The sequence below is a fragment of the Pundamilia nyererei genome, unplaced genomic scaffold (assembly GCF_000239375.1).
Source record: "Pundamilia nyererei isolate P.nyererei 1_Seehausen unplaced genomic scaffold, PunNye1.0 scaffold00035, whole genome shotgun sequence".
Classification (NCBI taxonomy): domain Eukaryota; kingdom Metazoa; phylum Chordata; class Actinopteri; order Cichliformes; family Cichlidae; genus Pundamilia; species Pundamilia nyererei.
This window is the reverse complement of record NW_005187436.1, coordinates 3,507,505-3,533,638: the sequence shown is the minus strand read 5'-3', so window position 1 is coordinate 3,533,638 and position 26,134 is coordinate 3,507,505. Positions and strand designations below refer to the sequence as shown.

At 40.3% G+C, this 26,134-nt stretch overlaps 1 protein-coding gene and 1 non-coding gene across 4 annotated transcripts in view; both read left to right on the top strand.

The window, feature by feature from the left end:
* Positions 1-17,205, top strand: part of megf11 (multiple EGF-like-domains 11) — an 80,012-nt gene extending 62,807 nt beyond the window's left edge. For 2 of the 3 annotated variants that reach the window (XM_013910033.1, XM_005730048.1), the window contains 15 exons: positions 1,190-1,310; positions 3,951-4,114; positions 4,241-4,343; positions 7,140-7,286; positions 8,592-8,726; positions 10,684-10,812; positions 11,419-11,547; positions 12,188-12,316; positions 12,454-12,582; positions 12,689-12,922; positions 13,066-13,235; positions 13,326-13,389; positions 14,825-14,869; positions 15,566-15,778; positions 16,024-17,205. In XM_013910033.1, the coding sequence (XP_013765487.1) occupies positions 1,190-1,310; positions 3,951-4,114; positions 4,241-4,343; positions 7,140-7,286; positions 8,592-8,726; positions 10,684-10,812; positions 11,419-11,547; positions 12,188-12,316; positions 12,454-12,582; positions 12,689-12,922; positions 13,066-13,235; positions 13,326-13,389; positions 14,825-14,869; positions 15,566-15,778; positions 16,024-16,199 (2,088 nt within the window). In that variant the 3' untranslated portion in view covers positions 16,200-17,205. Of the gene's footprint in view, positions 1-1,189; positions 1,311-3,950; positions 4,115-4,240; positions 4,344-7,139; positions 7,287-8,591; positions 8,727-10,683; positions 10,813-11,418; positions 11,548-12,187; positions 12,317-12,453; positions 12,583-12,685; positions 12,923-13,065; positions 13,236-13,325; positions 13,390-14,824; positions 14,870-15,565; positions 15,779-16,023 lie in introns of all 3 variants that reach the window. The other variant, XM_005730049.1, reaches the window with a different exon arrangement.
* Positions 17,206-22,279: 5,074 nt separating this feature from the next.
* Positions 22,280-22,351, top strand: trnaq-cug (transfer RNA glutamine (anticodon CUG)). Its single transcript has one exon. It is a non-coding gene; the product is annotated as a tRNA-Gln (tRNA).
* Positions 22,352-26,134: the final 3,783 nt, after the last annotated feature.

Genomic DNA, 26,134 nt, shown 5'->3' with positions numbered 1-26,134 from the left:
GGGAAGGTGCATGTTTTAACCCAAGCCTCAATCTCCTGATGCTGACTTATTTGCTCATTAAAAGAGGACCATTATCTCTCTGTGTCCAAGACTGCTGCTGACAGTGTGTCAAGGACACCGGTGCCAAAGGACACATTATGAGTATCTTAAAAGTTGCCATTTTTTGTTGCTGCCGTTTGGCATGCTAAGTTGGCTCACTCAGCAAACCGGTAAAGTTGAAGCCACAGAAGTGGTTCGAACTCAAAAATCCAGTTTCTTTGTCTGTTTGAACACACAGATGTTTTACATATTTTTGTGATTTAGTTTGGCTCACAATTCATGATGGTTTCATCATCTCCAATGTCCATCGCAATAAGCATCCATAAATCAGATCTCAGACAAACTCCAGGATGTTCTTCTTTACCTTTCAATGTAATATAATGCAGTGTAGTGTAATCCAGTCCATGGGAAGCTTGCAAACAGCAACTTGTTATGCTTATGAGCCATATTTTTATTTCATTTCAGTGTGCCAGTTCCATTTGCATGCCAACATTGTCTTGACTGCTTGAGTGGGCTCCACAGTGTCAGATTTTGAACACCCTTATAGAGTAAGGCTTACAAAATACATCTTCCGCAAGTCATTTCACAAGGCAAGGGCAGTAACTTAATGTGACTTTAGTTTATTAAGAACTCAAAAGATTGCATTAATAGAGTGAAGATGATTAGATAAGAGTGCAAAGTTAGTCATTGCTTGATTGGAGAAAGTGGTGAAAAGTCTGGATTCTCCAACTTTGGAGTCCTGCCTGCGTCTCAGCTGAAAAGGAAATCTAACGGGAGATGGAGATGAAGAGAGAAGTTGAGAGATGGGGTGAAATGGGGTTGCAAACCATGGCTCAGAACAGGTGCTGTCAGAATATATAGAGTGCATAATTGGAAGTTAAGAAGAGATAGCTTGAGCTGATCAAGTGTGGTCCTTCCTTTGAACTTCAGTTACTTTCTTAAATCCATTCAATTTCAGTCTCCATACAGACACAATGTGACTTGTTTAAGTAAACAGCTTAGTAAGCTATACAGAGAAATAGAGTCAACCTTCCCAGTGTTTTAGTCCACATCCTTTCAGACTATTTTATTCCTTTTTCAGTCTGCCAGTGTCAGCATTTATTGCTATGTTGGCTGTGTGCTGCATAACTTTGCGTTATTTCTCCCACAGAGTGAGGACTGCTCTACAGTGTGTCCACCTGGTCTGTTTGGACGTAGTTGCCTGTCCACCTGCTCTTGCCATAATCATGCATCCTGCTCTCCTGTTGATGGCTCCTGCTTCTGCAAGGAAGGTAAAGAATCATGAGGCTGAGCACAAGTCTTCTATATCATGAGATAAGGTGTACTGGCTGTGCAGATGAACAGATGGATGAACATTTGTACACATAAATTCTTATGGACTAAATTCAGTTGCATTCTGTGCATTGGGTTGTTTTCCTGTACAAACTTTAATCTGTTCAATTTTCCAGTCTAATGAATAATACATGTCATAAGCTATTCTTAATTTCTTAAGACAACATTTTATGGTACAATGCACCCCTCATTGACCCACCCCTCATTTCCATGTGTTTCTCAAGGAAAATGTGAAATAGGTGCATTGATTCATTGAAATGTGCAAACATGAATGAGAATGCAACATGCAAGGTAAAAACTGTTCGTACAATTCTAATGAAATTTGGTATGACTGCCTTTATTCTTCAGCAGAGCATGAACTCTCTTAGGCAAGCTTTTTTTGTCATTTCTTCATGTAGGTTTCGGGAATAGTTCTCCAGGCTTCTTGAAGAGCACTTAATAATAACGAGCATGGTGTGGGGAGGCCAATCTATGACTGATAGTATGCAATTGTGTGTGTAGAATCATTGTCATGCTGTTAAATGAAGCCACTGTCAATCAGACAATTTCCAGATGGTTTTACATGATGGATCAATGTATGACGCTATTTTCTGTTGACAATGCGATACATTTTGACAAGAGTCACAATACCACTGACCTCAAACTCCAAATCATGGCGGAGCCTCCACTATGCTTTACACGTGGCTGTAGATGGTCACTATCGTACCTCTGTCCTAAACTCCTCCTCAACAATCTAAACTAAAACCTTCAAATCTGGATTCATTCCTTAATAAAAAGCTGTTGCAACTGATTTTAAGTCCAACTTTTTCTTTTTTAAACTCAGATCTGCCACTTTTTCTTTTGTCCTCCACTTGTCCAGTTTCCTCAGGGTGTTTAAGGACACACTGCACACAATGCCAAGATATGCCACGTTTTTGGCCAATAGCACTTTGGGAATCACCTTGCTGGTGCAAAAATATTATGTTATGGCCATCAAACGGTGTTATCTTTGGCATTTTTCATCGATTCAACTAAAGAAATAGGCACAAATTATTGGTTTTGTGACAGACTGCTAATAACAAGGTGCCAAGCGATATATTTCTGTGAAAGACAGCAAAGACTACACTGAAAAATGACTGAAAAAGTAGCCAAAGTTAAAAGAAGAACTTTCAAGGACCTTCAGAAAGCCTGGAGAACTATTGCTGCAGGCCACTTTAAAAATTAGAAGAAAGTCTGGCTCCTTGGAAGCAAAGTATAAAGAAATGAGGGGTGGCTCAAGATTTTTTACACAGCACTGCATAAATGTCTCACTGATATCAAATCCTTCTTACCTTCTAACCTCTCATTGCCTATAAAAACATTTTCCTTTCTCAGATTGTATTGTTTTCCACCAGATAAAAGATAAAAATAATAAGTGTGCACCAAATATACAGTATACACAGTCAATAGTACCACCCAGATCAATTATTCCTGAGAGATTTCACTCATGCACACAGATGTTAACTCGTGGGTTAATAGAGGAATCGTAAATTTTGACTGCCAACAGTTAAGTCTATTCAATGTTTTGGGGGCAATATATCCAGGACATATAGATATATTTCTCTGGAAGTAAAAACTTTATTATATTTGAACACAATAAAACAACTGAAGAGGTTACCAAAGTCCAGATGCTATCAATATACCACTTTTTTTTTTAATCTTTTACCCATTGTACTGGACGCACTGAAGAGAAACTTAAGAACTCTCCAAAGTCAGTAGGACTGAATAAATTTATACAAGTCCATCCATAGTTATTGTGCTCATTCATACATTGTCATTCTTAGAGGTGTGTTTTCTCTTTGCAGCTGAATCATATCACGTTTATTTAAATTAATCTTTAGGGTTCAAGCACAAGGGCAAAAACCATTGTAGCTCACCATTATTTACACCAAAGGTGTCAAACATAAGGCCTGAGGGCAAAAATCGGCCCAGCCTACTGGAATGATTTTAAAAATGTGATGGAGGACCTAATTTTCAGGATTTAAACAGCTGTTTCTTAAGTTTTCCATCTTTTCTTCAGATGAAGACCTTTCTCATGATCACTGATGTTACAACAAAGTTATAGATAAACAATTAATTTTGAGTAAGCTTCCAGTTTTTTTGTTCCTTTCACTATTATAGAAATGACAGTTTATTACAATGGGTCCACAGTAATTATAAAATACAACATTTTCTGTGAATGACCTTGCAGAACTTTTTCTGAAGTTTTACACATTTCTTGCAATTTATGCTGAAAGAGTCGTGATGACAGAGCAGAATTCCTTTGGTGTGCAGAAAAACTGAGATGCACAGTTGACATTGCACTTCTTTTTCTATTATTAAGATATCTCATGGATCAAGTGGGTAGTTAAACTTCTTTGCACTCATAGAAAGGAGTGTTTCACTCGTCCAGCCCACTCAAGATCAAAGTGGACTGTATGAGGCCAATGATATAAAATGAGCTGACATCCCTGATTTAGACTGTTCAGTTGTCTGGTAATTTTAATATAAAGCAACTGCCTTCATGTCGCTTTTCTTGTATAAATGTTTATAGTTTGATTTTTCTCTCTCTGTTACTCGAGGTTGGCAGGGTGTGGACTGCTCCATCCTCTGTTCCAGTGGTGCCTGGGGTCTGGGCTGTAATCAGACATGCTTATGTAGCAACAGAGCTGCATGCGATCCTATAGATGGCACTTGCACATGTTCTCCTGGTTGGAGAGGAGAGCACTGTGATGAGCCCTGCCCTGTAAGTCTGTCTTTCTTTCTTTTTAACTGAGAGATTGATGTGAAGACCCAGCTAAATCTTTTGCATCATTGTGCTGTATTTTAGAAGAGTTAGATCAAGTTTTCTTATTATTATCGTCGTTGTCAGGAGGGTACGTATGGGTTGGAGTGCCGTGAGCGCTGCGACTGCAGCCACGCCGATGGCTGTGACCCAGTGAGCGGTTATTGTCGCTGCTACCCTGGCTGGACAGGTTTGTACTCCTTTTTTCACAACAAAATCACAGTAGTCTGTCTTTAGGAGCAGAAGCGGCCCGTCTTTAGTAGTTATCTTCATTAGCTGAAAATCAAAGACATTAGATGCCAGTCAGACACACTGATTTACCTTAACAGGAAAATATGCTGCAGCATTCATGGCTTGTGCAGTACAGTATGTTTACAGAATGTCTACACAGTGTTTTGTTAATTAAATGTTCAATTTGTTTTGCCACTGCGCCGGTGGCATAGCCGAATGAGAGATGTTGAGAATTGAGCTCTAAATTAATTCTCTTGGCTGGCACGCTGGAAGCTGCTATGCAATCATGCTTATATTATATGATGCCGGCTACACACAAGGACTGAACTGAATCATCAGCTAAATATTTGCAAACTGAATCAAATAATTGGCCCACATTGCTCTCAAGATTTTTAGATATGTCTTGTGATATTGTTATTTTTGGTTCTGTTTATTAGAGTTTGCATTTTATTGGGAAATTTGATTAAACCAGCTGCCGCGTTTATTCACCAGAGTATCAATCGTTCTTTGCTATCACAAGCTCTCCACTGGAATCTGATCCCCTCTAGATGCAATAGTTTTTCGTTTTTTGGGGGGTTTGCACGTCCATATGTTCGCTCTCTGTTTCTTGTCATTTAAACCATTTGCTTACAGGGAAAAAGCTTGGAGGTTGGAAAGTATGAATGTCACAGCAAGGGTGAGAGTCATTATGCTCAAAAATGAAGCGTCGCATCTGAATGTCAAATACAGGGGGCTAGCAAAGGACCTGGTCTCTGAGCTTGGGCAGAGAGGTGTAGTCGGAGAGGGAAAAAGATTCAGCAGGAAAGGTCAAGCCTGTGAGCTCTCAGCATCCCACTCCATTCAGCCTCCCGAGCTTCGGGCATTTATTCTGGGAAACAATGTGGGTTTTATTATCTGCAAGAATGGAGCCGGCAAAACGGGCCTCTCATGCTCTGAATCCCGCACAGGTCGGGACCATCTGTCAGCCTTAATTGAGTCACCAGGGTGCAGAGCTGGGGGCAGCGTGCAGCCCAGTGGGTCGGACAAACACACACATACATACTTAAATTGCAGCGGCTTGACAGCGGTCTCTCTGAAGGAAGGAGCACCTAGAGAGAGGGCTATGTGGGATTCGTCACAGGACTGAGTCAGGCATGGAGTGAAATGTCTGTTTACAGCTATTTTTGTAAACACTGTCATATCACTGAGTGTGCCAGGGTTGGTATTGCATTCTACTTTGCTGTCAACTTGGTGTTGGCTCTATTGTGAGGCTTGCCTAAATTGTCAAGAAGCTTGACTTTAGGAGTGTGCGCGTTTAAGTGGCTAGGCCGACTATGACCCACAGAATTGTTACTGAACTGTCGTGAGCCTGACATCAGCCAACAAAGATTTAAAAAAGTTCTCTGACTTGACACTTGATGCAGAGGGCATCGTGCTAGACCATGTTAAATAGACCTTTGCCTTTTATTTCTGTAGAGATTCTGGTCCATGACACGAAGCAGGTAATGTGATGTGTGTTTACATGCACTAGGAGAGAGAGAGTTAAAAAGGGAGAGAGAGGTTTGCTTCGCTGTGCTCACTGTACAAATTGGATAGTAGGACCTCTGGCACTTCTCAGCGAAAAGCCTCCTTTGAAGAGACTTCAGTTCTGGCTTCTTTCACTCTTTCTTCTTCTCCCTCACTAGGCACCCAAAGCCCCTCTGTTTGTCACCATTAGACTGAAAAATGTGATGCTCTGTCCGCATTCATTTTCTGACAGTAAAGCCAGCCACTATTTTTCTTTTTTTTTCCTGCCTGCCCTAGCAGAACCTCAAACACACTTGCACAAGCCTTGCCCTCCTTTTGATGTCCATGGCACAGCTTCTGACTTAATCACTGCGACTGTACCCCCCACACCCATCTAGCCCCCCACTCATCAGACTTAACATTTCCTATCCTATATAGCCTTAAGGTGCCATGGTTATCGTATAACATTAGTCCCCAGAGTTTAGTCCAGGTTTAATTCAAAGGTACTGCACTAATGCAGCTTTAATTGCCACACCATTCTCAGATATTCTCGCTCAAAGGAAATTTCAAATGAGGCTTCGAACTGAGGGCTGAAGCTTGAAAGGTTGCAGAGTTTGCATGCATTTGTGCGACTGTGTGACACCGACCGTGTGCATGTGCAATTGCAGGGCTATGCCACACTTTCTAAACCCGGCTGTATACATGTAGAACGGCACGCGTGAATTTTTTTTTCTGAAGGAAAACATGGCGCTCTGATGGGCATGCTAATGCATTCACAGTGAGAGCCCTGTATGGATGCAGTGTTTTGCATTTGGTTGAAGCCACAGAAAAAAAAAAGACACTGTGACACTTGCAGACTGTGGTCTGAGTACTTCCCTTCAGCTCCATGCACTACCCTTGCTCTGCTGAAAGAGAATGGGAGACAAGCTTGGCCTCTCTTGAGACCCAACCCTGTTAATCAACACAGTGCACTGGCAAGGAGCTCCAGTCAGATCAAAAATAAAATACATTTGGAGAGGAGAAGCAGAGTGTGAAAGATGGGATGAAAAAAAACACCCTCCAAACTGCAGCTTCTTTATTCAAAACTAAAATAAGTCAATGATTCATGTTAGTTTAATAACCCTGAAAAGATGTGCAATGATCAAGCATTGTGAATGCTGCCCCTTAATGATGTGTTTTTACAGATGGCACTCTGTTTAGAATTTATCAGCTTACCAGTCTTTTGCCTTCTTAATATGCATTCACTGAAGATTTGGTAACATGCCTGCAGGAATCCACTGTGATAATGTGTGCCCACAAGGCTTCTGGGGACCCAACTGTTCAGTCAGCTGCTCCTGTCAGAACGGAGGATCGTGCTCTCCCGAGGACGGCACATGTGTGTGTGCACCTGGATACAGAGGGACGTCCTGCAAAAGAAGTGAGCCTCTTTTTCGAAGCAACTTCTTTTTATCTAAACCCTTAGGAAATAAATCTGTTTCACTGAGACCATCATACTTGCAAACTCCATCACAGCACTGACCTTGTTTGATCTTTGAAGAATTGTTGTTGGACATAACTGCTTGAGTGTAAACCCTTCATCACAGCTATCATGTAATCACAGTGTCTTTGCCCCAATGGCATTCCCCCAGACACATAAACATACACACACACTGACACACTTCTCACCCCCTTCTGGCACAGTCCTCAACAACCACCTCACAGTGGGAGACTCACAGTCCTCGCCTGAGGCTCATCAGAGGGTATGCTCACTGGGAGTGCCAGCTCTGGTTTCCGAATGGGGTCTGTCTGAAGGTGCTCTCAAGTGATGAACTCACTGATTGGGAGTGAATTCACTGTCTCAAACCTGTAAACATCAATTTGAGTGGAGAGACTTAAACACGCCGTGTGTGTGAGAGACAGAGAGGGGAAATGGTTACTCCTCCAAACTCAATATTTACACAGATAATTTTCTCGTCAGCTAGAAACCTCGTAACTGCAGTTTTGCACTTTTTCCCTTACTGAAATATTGTTAACTAATTGCATGCTTCTCCAGAGGATGATAAAAATGCACCACACCTGGTGCTTAAAATAAAATCCACTGGGTAAACTTAACATTGCAAGTTTGTCAAGCTACAACTGAGGTTGTTTTGTCAGTTTCTAAAAGGTTTCTATTTTAGAAATACCCAGCTGTCCCCTGACAGTTTTCTCCGAATCACTGGCTGTGAAAATAGTGTAAGTATTCCTAAGGCGCTCTTAGAATGTGTAGCGCTGGAATGAAAATATGTTTTTAATATAAATTGCAGCTTTTTATAATGGTTGCACAATCTTTGCATAAAGTGTTATATAATAACTTCTGCACCACCGTTTATATATCTCTCAGTTCACATTCTTTCAATGAAATTTGCATTATTAACACAGCTGTGTGTCTCCTCACATATATAGATCATCAGGCTGCTCTCATGACTTGACGTAAAACAGACTCACTATGCTCTTAACTCGTTTACTATTCTGTCTCTGGCTGCAGATAAAATGGCAGTGATTACAATGGAGACTGACTTTTATACTTTTCCCCTGCCTTTGCTGTCGCTCCTTGTCTTTTCTGCTTTACTTCTCGCAGCCTTGATTTTTCTGCACTCCCTTGATCACTCTTGTCATGCTTTGTTTCATTACTATATACCTCTTGTTTCATCCAACGCTGGTGACTGATTCTCTGTCCTCTCCTGCCACACTCTGCTGCCTCCAGTCTGCTCTCCGGGGTTCTACGGGCACCGCTGCAGCCAGTCGTGTCCACAGTGTGTGCACAGCACCGGGCCATGCCATCATGTCACGGGCCACTGTGAGTGCCTGTCTGGCTTTACCGGCTCGCTGTGCAACCAAGGCAAGTAGTCTTCTATGTCCTTTTGACCTTTATCCTGCTCTTTCACGTACAGTGAAATTCATTCACTGTGAAGTTTGAGTGTTTTTTTTTCTTTTTTTGTTGGTTATTTTTGAAAATGCCTTTGTATAAAATACAGAAATCTGTAAGGGAATAATACTGATCATGTTGTTCCTGTACATTTTGTTTAAGTCCTCTCTTTGCACACTGGTCCTAATAAGATGACCTGCTGCCTCTCGCACTAGCATCTTAGCCTTGAAACTTTAAAATATGACTCTTATCGATGCAACCTAAGCTAAAAACAAAAGTAAACAAAAAAAAACAACCTTCAACAGAGGATGGAAAATTGCTAAGAGCCACATTTTTAGACAAAGAATATTTTAAGTAAATTTTGCTGTCCCCTTGCCTAATTCTGCAAAAGGAGCTGTATGTAAATTGCTTTCATTAATATACAGACAAAGAAATGCACAAACACACCTGTTTCTATTGTTAAACTTGTTTTCAAGGCAACTTTTCTTTTGTGGCGTTACTGAGGATGTTATATGAAAACAACTTGGTTTGGCACTTTTTATTCCTTATAAGCGACATTTCTCAGCAACTACTTCTTGTAGCGTGATGACATCTTGATAAATGTTTTACAAAGAGGGTTTTGTTTTTTGCAAGACGTTTAGCTATATGTCTGGTCAAAGAGAACATTTAGTAGGAAACTGAGAAAGAGAATGAATGTATACTATGTGTGTGTCACAGTAGTTTTTGTCTCCACACTGTCCATCCATTGAACAGCGTGCTGATTTCAGTTCATTTGTGTGACAAGGTATTGTATTTGTCGTGTCAGTGGTTCCACATTAAAAATGTTCTCCGCCGTTCTGAGAAGAGATACCTTCACACAAATGCGCTGTAGATTTTTTTCCTCTAATAATTTACCTCTTTTTTTTTTTTAAATAAATTACAGATAGGCGATGAGGAATTTTTGAATTCTCTTTCATGGCTTTAAGCAATGTCTTACAAATAAAAGTTTAATAGCTTAGCTGAAGGAAGAGGGAAAAGTAAAAGCGAGAACGAGTCCTAATTTGTCTGAACCATAATTACTGGTGAGCGGGCGTTAGGCGACGAGGGACAGAGGTGGCCATCATCATGCACATTATCCTCTTGTTGAGCCCCATTGTGTCCTCACTTGTCCTCTGTCCAGCACACAAAGTCCCAGCCTAATGAAGCTCTCCCAGTGAGCTGAGGCTTGAATCCCCAGAAGCAACAGTATGGGGGAGCCAACCTCATGGCTTAATGACAACCTGCTTGAAAGAGGTTGAAAGAGCTCTCAAGAAGAGGGAAAAACCAGTTGAAATATAATCATTAAAATCACCCCCCATGATAATGAGTCAGACCCATCTCTTTCGCAGCCTGCCACCTTATCAGATATTCCTAACGGTGGCTATTCTTTTATGTGAGACGTTTATTGCATCTGCTGGCACTGCAGCTCCCTGATCCTGATACTGAGATACACCTTGGTTTAATTTGTCCCATGGTCCAACAAGGAAACACAAACGAGGTTTCACTGGAAATAATATTTCTTATTGAAGAGTGCCTGGATGCATTGAAATATTAATTTCATTAAAAATGTATACAGTGGTCTGTGTACATGGTCTATTTTAATTCTTTGGCACATCACTCATTCCACTCTAAGCAGTGGAAATGGGGCAGTTGTGCCACAGGAGGCAGTGACTGACTCCTCCTTTTGTTTAAGCAGATCATTTCGTGTCCACTCAAATAAAAGGATATCATCCATTAGAGGAACATGTTTACACAACCTTTTCAAAAAATCAGTGTGTTTTCATAAATGTGTTCACAGTAATGTGCCTAAGTTTAGTGTCATAATGTTAATGGGTTTTTCTAATCTTAAAAGAGGCAGAGCAGTTTTTTTGTTTATTCGTAAAGTGGTGTGTTGTTTCTTTCTGTTCTGCAGTCTGTCCAAGTGGCAGGTACGGGAGAGCTTGTGCCGAGATCTGCCTCTGCACCAACAACGGCACCTGCAACCCCATTGATGGCTCCTGCCAGTGTTTTCCTGGCTGGATAGGAGAGGACTGCTCTCAGGGTATGGCTTCCTTCCTTCCTTCATCCACTCTGTAATTTGCTCATTTGTCCACTTTTCCCACTCTCATTGTCTGTCTCCACTCCTAATTTCTCTCTCACCCTTACCTTCATACACATTAATCATCTTCATGACCCGGCGCACTGAGAGAACTAACCTCAGCACCAGCTGATGTAAAACACACAGCTTGCTTAAATGATTGTTGTAATACATTATGCTCTTTGATTTACAGAACTGTAGGCCAAAGATCATTAGCAGAACTTTGAGCTGCCATGGCATGGGAAATTGATGTGTGTGTGTGTTTTTTTTAATTGCATTAACTATTAAACTAAAAAAAAACAACAACTAACGATCACACGGGTGATAATCCATACATATTCACCTGACAGCAATTTCCAACACTACAACTTGTGGGCTTGTGGAGGGTAATGACAAAACTGGATTTTCTTCCAAATGTATCATTTTAACATATTGTATGAAAGCGTGGAGAATGTCTGGACTTTTCCTCAAACATATGTGTTATGTGATTCATGTATGCATGTCTAGGACGTAGTGTATGTAAGGGAGAGTGCGTGACCATGAGTTTGACTGTGTCTCTGGCGTCTGCAGCCTGTCCCTCTGGGCACTGGGGCCCTGATTGTCTCAACTCGTGTAACTGTCACAATGGAGCCCAGTGCAGTGCCTATGATGGAGAGTGCAGGTGCAGCCCCGGCTGGACTGGTCTCTACTGCACACAGCGTGAGTTTCTCCCATCCAGTTAGTAGACACACAGTGTCATCTACTGGCAGTCTAATAGAACTGCAGCAGATGACAAGTGAGAAACAATGCTTTTTTTCTGATTACAAGGAAACTGGATGTTTTTATCTATTTTTTTTATTTTTATTTTTTTAAAGCGAGAGAGAGCAATAGCAGAACAGAACTAATGGTCATTTCATTAATGGTTGTAATACATCCCAGTCATTTACCCAGGGATAGAGCAGATCATCAATATCAGTCCACTAATTTGAATTTCCATTATCCATCACCTCGAGGGGTTTATTCAGTATTGTTTGCAGTGTGGAGCTCCTGCTATTGTGCATGAAAATTACATTTGTTTTCCCCTCTCTTCTCTCATATAGATTCTTACTATTTGCAGTTGTCTTCTTCTTTATTTCCACCTCTAGGTTATGTTGACAGCATAACAGCATTTTCTGCAGAAGCAGGAAATGTTTCATTTCAATTCATTCACATTGTCTCTTATTGAGTATGCAGCAGAGACATTGAGTGATATTGATTTCCTCGTTCCTTTGCGATTTGACCTTGACTCTCTATGTTGTCTTCCCTTCTCTTTGTTTTCACCACTCCTCCCACCCCAACATTTTATACATCTCTGTCCCAGGCTGTCCTTCAGGGTTCTACGGCAGGGACTGCTCCGAAGTCTGCCGCTGCCAAAACGGTGCAGACTGCGACCACATATCTGGCCAGTGTGCTTGCCGAACCGGCTTCATTGGGACGAGCTGTGAGCAGAGTTGAGTAGGCACAACACATTTTAGCTCTGAGCAAAATTACCCAGTAGATGAGTGTGTGTTCTATAAACAGTTTGGCTCCCACTCTGTAAGTGCTTTAATTTTGATGGGTGTAATAATGTGCCTCTCTGTCATGCAGAGTGTCCCGCTGGTACATTTGGATATGGTTGCCAGCAGCTATGCGAGTGCCTGAACAATGCTACCTGTGACTATGTGACTGGAACATGCTACTGTAGCCCTGGCTATAAAGGCATCCGCTGCGATCAAGGTGAGAGGTGATTGAGATGGCCGAGGCTTTACGGGGTATTATCGCTCAAACACAGATGTGTACGCATTGTTTAAACGACCCACTTTTTCTGCTTTCTCTGTAGCAGCTCTGATGATGGAAGAGCTGAACCCATACACAAAGATCAGTCCAGCACGAGGCTCCGAGCGCCAGTCGGCAGGGGCTGTCATGGGCATCATCTTTCTCCTCCTCATCATCATGGCCATGCTTAGTCTGTTTGTGTGGTACAGACAGAGGCAGAGGGACAAGGGCCATGAGATCCAGCCAAGTGTATCGTACTCACAGGCCATGCACATTACCAACACTGACTACTCTCTGTCTGGTAAGAGTCTTGCATGTGCATTTTTCCATCACTTACAATATATGTATTAAAACTGCTTACACCCCATGCAATATCACTAAAATGGGAAAAAATGTAAAAAGGTATCATTTTGCTTTTGAACCTTTCTGTGTGTAAATCCTCAGAGTGTGGCAGTACTGTCGCGATGAGAACCAGTGCTCCTGAGATCAGTCAGAGCCAGAACAGCAGCAGTAGCAGTGGCCAGTGCTTCTCCAACCCTAGCTACCACACCGTGGCTCAGTGTAACGTGGTCTCAACCATTTCCAGCAACTTGGACGGCACTCTGACCCTCAAAGTATGAACTCCCTCCATGTCTTCACACAAAATTTCTAAATTACACGCTGCAGTACAAAATCAACACTACATTGTCTTTTTCTTTTCACAGTCAAACACGCTGAAGAGCAGAAATGGGTCTGAATGGAGGGCCTACTGCAACCTCAATGACCTGGGTCAGTTTTCTTCTCTCCCTTATTACATCGCAGTTCGTAGATCTGGAATTTGGACCTTACAGAACCAGCAATTCAAGGGCAAAAGACACACGTGTCGTTCTCACACACCCTTTATTGGCGCTAACCTGCTGTGAATGAAGATGAACCAGGGGTCTCTTGTTAGACATAACCTTTGCTCTGATTTTGATAAGATATGCAGCGAAAGCAGTGGTGCGAAGATGAATAGGGGTCACTATGAGCTCATTAGTCCTCTTTCACTTCCCCTGGTGGCACATTTTTCTATGAAGGCTTAGATTGGGTCAAACACTACACTCACATAGGCTGTGAACGATAGAAAATTAAGTGTGGCATTTAAAAGGAGCATATTAGCATTTCATAAATGGTTTATAACAAACTAAAGGGTAGTTTGATGTAAGCACATCAAAGTCATTTTTTTTGTATTAATGGTAATTGTCAGGTAACCATTTGTAAGTGGAGAATAAGGTGTGGTGCACAGATAATGAATGACAGTGTGAGCTGTTGTAAAAATACTGTATTATTAATATTATTATTTTCTTTACTGCTTATGTCCTGACTTTAGGTGCGCTGAACACTGTTGCAATGCATTCTGACCCTGAGGCGTCAACTGCTGCTGTTCTGTCAGATGCCACTGGTGTCCTAGAGATACGCACAAGGTGTCCTTTTTGCTTTGTTGCCGTGAAGTGCTGCAATATAAGATGCCAAGAGATAACTGGGCCCCTTTTTAAAGACTGATAAAATCCTCAGTAGGAAGTGATGGCAGTCCATGTCCCCTTTGGGAGCGTTTGTCTTTTGGACTTTGTTTTGCTTTATTTTCTATCACTGAATTCAATTTTGCATCCACTCCCTGGTTAGGCTTAGGCTTGCTTAACTTTAGAAAAGAGTGCACAGTCCTTTACTAGATTCAATACTGTATGTGACAAGTTTGGAGCGAGAAAGCAGTCTTAGTCTCGTTATAACCAAGTGGGTCATGCACAGACACCAGAGGACACCTTGTGCATATCTGTGAGATGCCAGCAGCTTTGACAAAAAGGACAGTGTTCAGCGCTCGGGGAATCACAATAGGCTGGATGTCCATTCAAAAACCTAATATCTATAATTAATTCTTTGTCATGCTTGACTTTAAAAGTCGGAACCCCCATTTAGTTTATACGTACAAAGGACATCAATTATATTGGGAAGTCAAAAAGTGGTTTTTATTTACTGAGCTATGAACTGTTGTAGTCACAGTACTTGGCTTTTTCTTTTTTGTGGTATTTTGTTGTTGGCAGTAACTTATCACCATCATTTTCTTCCTATCCTTTCAAAAAATAAAAAAATAATAATATTTCACTATAATGAGACGTCGCCTGTCAACCTTCACACGTTCTGGGAATTTAATGTGATGTCTGACTTTGTTGTTTTGACATGTTTACAGATGTTCAACAGGGTGAGGCACAGACACAAAGAGGCTCCAGGAAAGGTAAGAAATGAATAGCAGGGACAGTTTGCTGTGTGCTGCATGCATGTCTGTGAAGACCTATTCTGCATATGGAATCCTGTTCAGCTTCACTAGCAGCTAAATTACAAAATCCTTTTATGCTTAACAGCCCATATATCCATTTTCCCATTTGGGTCGTGTTCCCCTCTGAGACAGCTATTTCTCTGACCCAAAATCCCACATCCGTATAGTCTCTGTAATTTATGTGAAAACTCACTGCACTTTGGACAAGATCATGGTGGGCTGAGGTTTTATTCCAACAGTAATTGCTCTCTATGGCTCCGTGCCTGATACGTCATTTTGTCTTCCACACTGTTCAATCGGTGGTGAATGTGAGAAACCCAAGGGTGTGGAGAGTGGTCTGAAGCAGCTTTGCTGCGGTCTCTAATGAGCCCTCTTATCAGTATGATGAGACTGTTATGGATGAGACGAGTCCTCCACTCTCTCCCCTTTGTACTCTGATTACTACGTACCACCATTAGTCACCTGTCCGAGACAAAAGAAGTTCAGCTTCTTGAGAATGGCAACGAGTTTCGCTTCCATTCTTCTGGTCACGCTCTGATACCAGCTTAAATTTTAGTCCTTTAATATCAGAGTTCAGTATGTATGCCATTGTTAAAAGTCAGTGGCAGGCACTTCATCTCTGTTGATACTAAACATGTCCTTGTCTTGCGGCAGCTGCAGATTACATCAAGAGCTCCATGTGCAGCAACAGCTCCTGCTCCCTCAATAGTGAGAATCCTTATGCTACCATTAGAGACCCACCAGGGCTGGCTTGCAAGCACACAGAGAGCAGCTATGTGGAGATGAAATCCCCCTCCCACCGTGAAGTGCCCTTTGGAGGCACTGCCACCCTCCTGGGCAGTGCAAGCAGGAATGTCTATGATGTTGGTGAGTGCGTTGTTGGAGTGTTGTGTGTGGAGCTCAGCAGGGTCCTGCAGCTTATGGCCTCTCTGGTCATGTCCCATACTGTGATCCTGTACAGAATTTGTACGCCTTGATAAAAGAAAATATATGTGGTCTCTGTTGCATGTACCTCTCTGGTCTCTTTTTTTCCCTCAGCCTGTGCCTGACACTTTACCTTCTTATGTATCTCTCCCACTTTTTTTCCTTCCTCCTTCCCCAAACTGTGACAGAGCCGACAGTGAGCGTCCTGCAGGGGCCCAATGGAATGGCCACCGGATTCTCCCAGAGCCCCTACGACCTTCCCCGCAGCAGCCACATCCCCAGCCACTATGACATACTACCCATGCGTCACAGCCCCACGCACACACCCCCACCGCCTCCAGAAAGCCCCAGCTCTCTGCTCTAGAAGGCACGCTGTCCTCCGGGCCTCTGACTGCGTGCCGGCATCTGGGAAACATCCAGCCACCTTTCAACCAACGGCCCTCCCTTTGTCTCTGTGTGTGTTCGATTAGATACTGACATGCTGAGATGGAAGGACAGCCACAGCTCTTCTGGACCCTGCTCTCTTTAGCTCCCTCACTGGTGCCCATTCTATTGCCCAGAGAGAGGAAAGGGGGGAGATAGAGTGTCCCACACACCAGCGATCATTCACTCATTGTATTTTCTTATATAATTGATCACACAAACTGCTGGCTGGCCTCTTTATAGACCTGCTGAAGTGGAACAATATCTTTCCAAGCACCCTGTAAGACAGTATACATGGAGTGGGTGGACAGTTTATTTACCTGGAGAGAGCTCTCTTCACTCTGATTTTTAACCCATCATATAAGTTTGCATTCAATGGCAGCCAAGCGTTTATAAAGTCCCCGCAAAACACAAGTGATTTTCTCCACAGGAAGGAAGGTTTAACAGCCTTCACCATATCTAAGCAGGCAAAGATCTGCTATGTATAGTGTTTATGAATTTTCTCTGTGAAGCAGCTGCATATCACAGCTGCCACAAAGTGCTTACGATCATCTACTCCGAAGTGAAGAAAAGCGCAGGCAAAGGTAGCGCAACCTCCACTAAATGTTAATTAAGGAAACTTTGCTGTGAGTGAGCCAAGTCTGAGGAAGCATGGATAAATAGTAAAATATTGTATTTGGGGTTTTTTTTATTCACTGTTATCCAGTAACAATCACAGTTAATACTCATGTGATCTCTGTGTCTTACTAAAGAGCTTCTCTTAGTTTTAGTGTTAATGAGGCCCAGTGTATCTTGAAATATATTCAGGTCATCAGTGTTCATGCATTTATTGCATTGCTGAAAGTAACAGTAAGTCTAAAGTTTGGATTTTTCTCCCCACACTAATGAAGTGATCTGATCTTGTGTTGTTTTGTACGTGAAAGCTTCTTCTTCTTTTCTTTTTTTTCTTGCAAATGTTTTGGTTTACATCTTTTTTTAAAAATAGTGGGTCATAAGAAGAGTTTGCTTAGACTCTTTTTTGTATTTATAAATCTAATTGGTTTTTTTTGGATTGTTTTATATTAGTGATGGTGTTCCTTTTTAAAAAACAAAAAAAAAAAAAGTCTGTGTTATTCTAGCATAAGAAAAAAAAAATGAGCATGGATACCCGCTGATGTAGATAACACAATTTATCTTCTTGTGAAATTATCGGTGTCATTTTGTGAACTGTTTTTGAAGTCACTTAAAATGTTCTCACTCTCTCTGTCAAATTGTAAATTGAAAAAAGGGAGAGAAAAAAAAGGCTTTCACATGAGCAGTTTAAGACCCACAAATATCCTGTGCAGTATTTACAAAAGGGAATTATATGTTTAAAAAAAGAAAAAAGAAAAAAGAAAGGGAAACAAATCCATTTCTAAATCTAAAATTTATGTTTGTATCAGGCTAAAAGAGCATATTTATTTATTTATTTATTTATTTATCGAGATGAATTTGCTCATTCACTATGTGAATTCCATTTCACCCTATGTAGAAGCAATAACATGTTGACAATCGATGCACAGACAGCGTTTCATTAGTGCTGAACATTATCCCATCTTTGACCAGTGTGGTGACCAGTGGATCATAAACCATGTGACTATTTGACCTCCGAGGAAGGTTTTTCTAGCTGCTGTCATATCAAAGCAGGTTGTTGTTTTGGTACAAGTTTCAAATTAAATGCCTATTCTGCCATCAGAAACCCGTTTCAGTCAGGTTAATACCCTTAATGAAGGGTTCTGGTCTGGTGAACAACAAATCTTATCAGGTGGCTTAATGATGAGTCTTTGGGTGAAATTCATGAATAGAAACTCTGTTAAATCCTCCGATGTTATATGCTGTGCGCAGACTGAACCAGAAAGGGGACAACTACATGATTTAGACCAGCGATAGGCTTACTCGCCACCGCAGGGCGCCGGCTGACCCGTCGACTATTTTAAAATTCACTGTATAAAATTGATTGAGTGGTCTCCACCGTTGTGGGGTGTTGTATGAAGGCTTTTAAACTTAACAAAACTTCAGATGCCCCTACTGATTGCGCTATCAGCTTGTCAGTTTTATTCATTTAATCTCATAAATTCTACTTTTTTATCATTTAAACTGGCCCCTGGCCTCCTGTCATTCTAAAGGAGCGACCTTCAGGCAAAGCAAGCTGATTTACACCATACGTACACTTCAGCTCTGCACAGCATGTAAATTTATCCGCTACACCACAGAGGAAAATGTTTTATCCTTTATTCTACCGCATTTATTGTACTTTCATTAGATTTACTTGACAGCTATATAAATGAAATCACAGGAATTAAACATTTTCTTTTGAGTAATTTCCTGATCGACTGTGCAGACGAGTGAAAAACAGAAAAGCAGGTTTTTTTTACTGCTACTCTGGGTGAAAGTGTGGAGCCTGTTTTTCATCTCTGACTGCGCCCAGGATCGCTGATGGTTGTAATTGGTGCTCAGAAGTCTACTTCATGAACACGATAGGCTGAGATGATGACCTGTTGGAGTTAAGTAAAGATACACATTTTTGGAGCTGTTAAGTTTGTCTCAGTGCACGGGGTTTTTAAATAATTTACGCTGTTGGATCACCAAATACATTTAATATGACTAACCGTATCTGTCTATATGAAGTTATAGAAATAACTCTGTGTCTCTCAAGTGTAAAAGGCCATAGTGCTTGCTTTACTAAAAAAAAGAGTCATAACTGTCATAATTACCGGAACGTGGAGAAATTGCAGGGTGTCGGGTCACCATTACAAAGAATTAAGGAGCGGGTTTTTTGAGCTCCACTCAATTGACAGCCGACAAACCCTGAGTGATGCCCCACGGAAAGGAAATGCAGTCACTAAGTCAAGGAACTAATGGACCAAATACAGCCGGGGACTTTAAAGAGAGCTAGAGTGGAAGAAAAGAAGCATAAAAGGAAGAGGTCACACGGTAGCATGGTAAGCACTTGAGAGATGTCGATTTTTTTTCTTCTTCTTTTTGGCTTGCTGAATAGCCTTTCCGAACTGAAATACTTTATGTGATTTCTCAGAGGTCAGACCATGTAGAGAGTTACAGACGGCAACAAACCTTCATTTGACTAAAAGCTGGACAGATACTGAATGCTTAAAAGTTCTGTGCGTTCAGATGCAGGTATCGTTATTGCTGCTGGGGAGCGTGTGCTCTCTTTCAGCTGAGTCACTGTGACAGACAAAAAGAAAATGTTTCTAATTTCCAGAGTCTTGTTCTGCCACCTATATGAATATTACATCTCCGTGTAAAGCGTGCCATCAAATATGCAACTATATTAGTGGCACATTCGCTTCTGTACACATCTGTTCTCCATTAATCCTAATTTAACAGTGTCAGCTGTCTCACGGGAAGTCATTTGTTTCCCTTTAAACTACATTTTATACAAAGTATTGAAATAATCTTCACAGTTGAACATATTTCTTCTCCTTTATTACTGCTAGTCTTTCAGTGGGCAGTTAAAACTTGCAGAGAACTTTTTGGACATTTTCACTTTGTTAACAAGAAGCACTCCAAGAGCACAAACCTCTGGCATGGCAGCTCATTCTCTGGGTAGTATTTACTTTTAGGGGAATAGTGTTGTATTCTGTATATATTCATTTTTCTTTTCTTTGTTCTTTTCAAACTACTTTAAGAAATTTGTTGTGCAGTAAAAATCAGAGAAGGGCAGCTAGACAGATAATGTAGGCGTAGGTAATGATCAATAAATCAAACAAGGTATTGATTTAGGAATAACCAGCTCGTTCTTTTTCTTGATAATACTTTCTTTTAAGATGTAAGAAAGGCAGATGTGAAATGTGAAAGTGAGGTCAGAGGTCAAATGTGACATGATATTTGGATGCAAACTGTAATGCCATATTTAAAATCCACGTATACCAGAATCATTTCCTAAATGTTACCAGTATAAACAAAGGCGGTACAGATTTAATGATGAGGTATTTGATGAAACTTTGAGGTTATTTGACTAGAGTAACGAGATATTTGTATATCCCCATATGTAATTCCATGTTGTCAATGCAAGCAAAAGCAGTACGAAGCATGGGTTTAAATAACACTGTATAGAATTATTATCACTTTGACCTGCAGTTTAATCTAACAACTGTGAGGTCAGAGGTCATATATGACATATTAAAATATTTTTACAGTAGTTTCTATATGTTGACACATCTCACTTTTTTTTCTACGTTCTAAAGCTTTTTTTTTTTTTTTATCATTTTCCGACTGATAAATCATTCATTCGACCTTGAAGACCTTGGTGGATGTAAGCCAAATTTTAATGGATTGTTAACATGACCCCACTCTACAACCCTACCACGTTTTATCAAAATTCATGCAAAGCTGACAAGATGACATGCAAACGCTACCAAAAACTACACACGACACAAACTCGTTACAACTGGTTAAATGTGAGCGGTGTCATTGGTTTGATTCATATGTGTGCATATCTTTGGTCTGCATCTTACAACGTTGATAAATCTTGAGCTGAAGAACTTCAGGGCTTTTTTCACTTTCTAATGCAGTCCTAAGGCGTACACCTTTCTGGTGCAGTTGCCTGTCAGCTCTATCTCTCGCAAAAGCTGTTTTTCACAGAAGCTGTCATAGAGTGGGGAGGGAAGAAAACATCTACATGTTCTGAAAAGCTGCACCTGGATGCTGACCACGCTGCTGCAGAATAACCTGTCACTTTCACTTGAGTCTGACATCAGCTGTTGAGAGCCAGGGAATAGATTTATGTCTGCATGAAGCATTTGAAAAGAGCGACACACAACAACTTCTGATAAAGTTTCTATTTTTCCTGGTGAACTTCTGATAGCAGGATCAATTGTGGTGTGATAGCGCTCTCATTTAAGTATGCACCATTTGACTGCACTCTGCTGTGGCTAAATCCATAGCAGAGCTCAGCTGCCGATCTTTATTGTGGTCACGTCCTGCTACAGGAACTGTGATTATCCATCAGACCAGAGCTGGATCTTTACTTAATGCACAATCACTATTCATCCCAGTGAGGTTGATCATTTTCACTCCCTCTGTGTCTGTATATAATTCAGATGAAAACCAACCTTGACACTTCTAACACTGCTCAATAACTAAATAAGCCTGTTAACAAAGTAAAGGTGGGAAAGGAAATGACATAAGATTTGTCTAAATCAACTGGTGAGACCTGTTAATGGAGAATTCTATGAGAACAGATGTTTCCATATGAGTTCAAAGCTCAAGGTTTAAAGAAATTACTATTTTTATGGAGACAGAGCAACCACATTACTACAACCCTGCGAGTGCTCAAGGCTAGTGAGTCCTGCTATGTAATGTTGCACCTCGGTCTATAATGCTTTTTTTTCACAGGTATTGGTTGAACTAAGGAGATTTACCCTAGAGTTGAACAATCTCAGTCATAAACTGATTTTGTGCTAGGCCTGCTAACTGTGGTGAACTCACAGATGTGCAGTTGCACTTTTTAATTTAAGTGTTATTAGGTACTCTTTGCAGAAAGATCATCGTTAAATTTGTATATTCAGATCTAAATTAATTGTATTTCAAAAAGATCTAATGCAAGATGTTTCATCAGCAGCAGTTTAACATAGTATTACAATTACATAAGTGCACCTCCTGGAAAGGATTTGGAATGAAAGATCACTAAATTGTGGCTGTAGACTTAATTTAGACATGGTTAGGTCATTATTACTAGTGTGGACTGGAGACATTGGAATCGCCCTGAGGTTTACATACTCACATGTGCCTCAAAGACGAGCAGAAAACGGAATGAAAATCAATACCTGCGGTTCTTGCAATTACACATGTTGACCACCAGGAGGCAGCCGAGTGCTGGTGAGAGCGGCATTGAAGTAATTCTGCCAGTCACAAGTAAGTGCCCAAGTTTTGTCTTTTTATTCCGGTCTATAAGGGAAACAATACATCCGCGATAAATATACACCTTGCAGAAACAAGATGTGTCACGATTCACTCTATGATTTTAGTAGGTCGCTGACACGAGGTTCCATGGTGTAATGGTTAGCACTCTGGACTCTGAATCCAGCGATCCGAGTTCAAATCTCGGTGGGACCTGAAAAGTTATTTTTCTTTAATTCTCGTTTTTATTGTAAAATGTCTATAGTTTAACAGACAGGATTCTTTTTAGGTCTGTCAATACTTATAAAATAGATTATAATATATCTAATATCTATCGTTTCAGCTTACTAATGGGAAATTACAAACAATCTCCACAGTACGAAATAAATCCTTTCTCCTCCGTTTATATTTCAGTTGCAGAAGGTATGCAATATTTTGACTCGTTCACTATTTACATGCACTCACACGTTGCAAGTTTTCTTAAGAGTCTGACGTGCATATATTTGTAGAAAAACATAAATCATTTAAAAAAACACAGTTTTTGAAAGTCTAAGTCAAATCACTGACTCGCTTCCCAATTTTGTCAAGAAGTTTTTCAACTAAAGAACACAAACTTTTTCCCTGATGGTCTGAAAAACTGTATACTTCTGAAAAAGTGTGAGTGAGTCAAGGAGCTGATTAGACTGGTGCTGCTGGCATGACCAGCTGATGATCAAGTCAAGTTGGCTTTATTGTCACTTCAACCATATACAGTTTAACAGTACACAGTGAGGCGAAACAACGTTCCTCCAGGAACCAAGGTGCTACATGCAACATAAATTTACAACATAATTTAACAGAAAAACTCTAAACTAGCTAACTAAGAGGCCTAGTTAGCTGGCTAGCAGAGACAAGACAGACTGACCTAACATAAATTACAACATAACTTAACAAAAAACTATCTAACTATCTAAGGATGACTTCTTCTTTTTTTTGATGATGACCCCTTTCCAAGCTTGAGGTGTAACGTAGAATTTTTCAACAACACTTTCTTGTCTAATGTCCTCCTTGTAATGATGTTCATTTTCGAAACAATTTTTAATCCTCTGGAGGATGTCATCAACAATAGTCTCATGCGATCAAAGACCAGACATCATTATATGGTAATTTCACCTGGATTTTTCTGATCTGATATTAAATAAAACTCTGTCTATTGCCTTTAATGCAAGGCTAACAAGGCAGACCAATTCACACTAATGGCTGATTTCAAAGCTCAACAATAACCCCAACACAGCTGGTCCCCCCCCCCCCCCCCCACACACACACACACACTTTTTTAGCCTAGCTGTTATCCTGAATCAAATCAGAAAATGATAATCCTTTGAAATGTATTTGTTGCTCAGTCTGTTAGTCGTTTGCAAGGTAGGCTCATACATTAGGTTGGATAAATCACCCTTCCTTCCTTCCTTCCTTCCTTCCTTCCTTCCTTCCTTCCTTCCAATGTGTAGATATTGCAATAACACGTTTTTTAAAAGAGTTGTTTTAATTTCTTCCCTCATTTTTTTTTTGATGTTGCTGTTTTGGGTTTTGGTTTTTGTAATAACTCATCAGCTGTTGCCATGGATGCAGTGTTTTCTTGTTTGACAGCAGCAGCGATCTCAGTGATTGTCAGCTTTGGAGCTTGCTTGTTATTTCATTGTGGGTAACACATACAGATACTTAATGTTCTATTTTTCTGCTTTAGCCCTTCAACTCATACTGAGCTATTTGCTGAGATCAAGAAATGTCAGGTAATGTCAGTACTCCACATTCACGCTTCTGCAAAAAGCCCAGTATGACAGCTGTGTTGTGCTTTGACAGGAAGAACCTCACTTCATCTTACTTGAACTTGAACTTAGCTGTGTTTGTAACAACACATCTGATCTTGGATTGCAAGCAATTTATGTGAAGTCACAAAATAATTATTTAGTCTTCTCTAAAGTGACGGCGCTGCTGGTAACCAGTGCAGTAATAAATACTGTGTTTAGTCAAACCTGAACCTGCATCACTACATAGCTCTTTGGCAGCTCCAGGTGTTTGTGGGTGGGAAGCACCATCTGCTAAAAATACAAATAAATGCCTAGTCAAGGCCCACAGTTGTTTTTGTAAGTTTTTAGTTAACACTGTAGCATAACCATGAAGTTAAGAGCACAGAGCAGAGAATTTAGTGCAAGCTGACAGAAAAATGGTATGTAATATTCTCAGGCAGTTCGACTTAAATATCAGTTTGGACCGTTTGGATCTTTCTGATATATATATTTTTTTTCATGCTAAACCAAAGTGTGATGATGATCATTTAGCTCTGAAGAGCATTTTGATTTGTTGAGTTTAATGACTTAACATCAATAACTAGGCCTTTACATAGAAAACCTGGTCACTTTTAACACCTGTACAGTACCTTTGAAATACCAACAACAGCATATCTGCTAACTGCCTAAGAATATATCAGATATCTTGTTGTTTTTATGTTTCTTCAAGGGTGCAGTCGGGGTGTGTGCCTGCAATCTCACAGAAACAAATGAAAAGCCACCTACTGTCTGTTGCTAATGAATACATTATCCAATGTGAGCATGCAGCTTGTCAAACACATTCACGCCACAAATCTTATATCATGTTTTTCATCTAGTCTGCACATCTCGGCAATACCATGTTGAACATTTTTGATGTAGTAGCTGTCTTCAGCCTATAACTGTTTTTCTTTTAACAATAAAACTGCAGTGTTGCCATCCTTATCTTGGAGATATAATAAGCATTAAAAAGCATTAAAGAGACAATACCATATCTGAAACTGGAGTAAATCAGAACTATGCGTTCTATTAATTAATTAATTAACTATTAATTTTCCCAAGGGGCTCCATGAGAAGCTGCAACTTTTTAAAACTACTGGTGCATGTATTGCTCACCACTGGAGCTATATGGGGTTTCCCAGTATTAATATGTGGTCAGTTGTAAATTTCCACCAAACTGTGTGTCTTAGTAATCGCCACACAAGGGCAGCAGAGGGCAGGACTGCCAGGGTTTATGCAGAGTAAAAAGTTACAGTATACTGTAACTTTTTACTCTGCATAAACCCACTTTCATTGGGTATAACTGAACATTAAACAGCTGAGTGAGGAAAAAAACAACAACAACCTTTTGATTATCATGTCATAGATGAGTTCATGTGATATATAAAATTATATAATAATAATAATAATAATAATAATAATAATAATAATAATAATAATAATAATAATGTGGTGACGTTCAGAGTTGTCTGGCAATAAAGTATCATCATCACCACCATCATCATAATTCCTACATTTATTGCAAAAATTATATTAATAATTAATAATAATTAATATATGTAATATTATCAGATTATACTGAATGCACTACCAAAATGAATAAGTGTTTCTATGCCCCTTTTCCCTTTAAGAATAAAATAATGTACTTTGCTTATTAAATCAAAAGAGTCTTGTCTGTCTGGCGATGGGTGGGTGGGGGGTTGTGGGCCTGAGCGGTGTGGATGAATACAGTTAAATCCTGGAATACTGTGTCACTCAGTAGATTTAAATAAAACTAGGTGTAGCTCATCAGAATTTATGATCCCTGTTTGTATGCAAGAAGTTTCACAGAGCTATCAAATGAAAAGAAAAACAGTTTTAAGCTTATTGCGGTGATATAAATAAGTTGGAAAAGTAAAGTTATACTGTAATATTTCTATCAGAGACGGGTTTTTTTATGTTAGCTCAATAACAAAAAAAATAAGAAGAAGAAAGTAAAGTACGTTTTTATTTATATGGCTCCTTTTGAGATAAATATAACAAAATCATTCGCGACAAAATGCGACTAGTACAGCTTATGACAATAATAATACTCTTTTGGTGTGGTAGCGCTTTCGGAAGTTGTGCAGTTCCGTATAAACCTGTATCGCCAAATGTTTCTTCAGAACCACAGACGTTTTTCTCTGTCACAGCACTGTCATCAGTGACGTCAGTC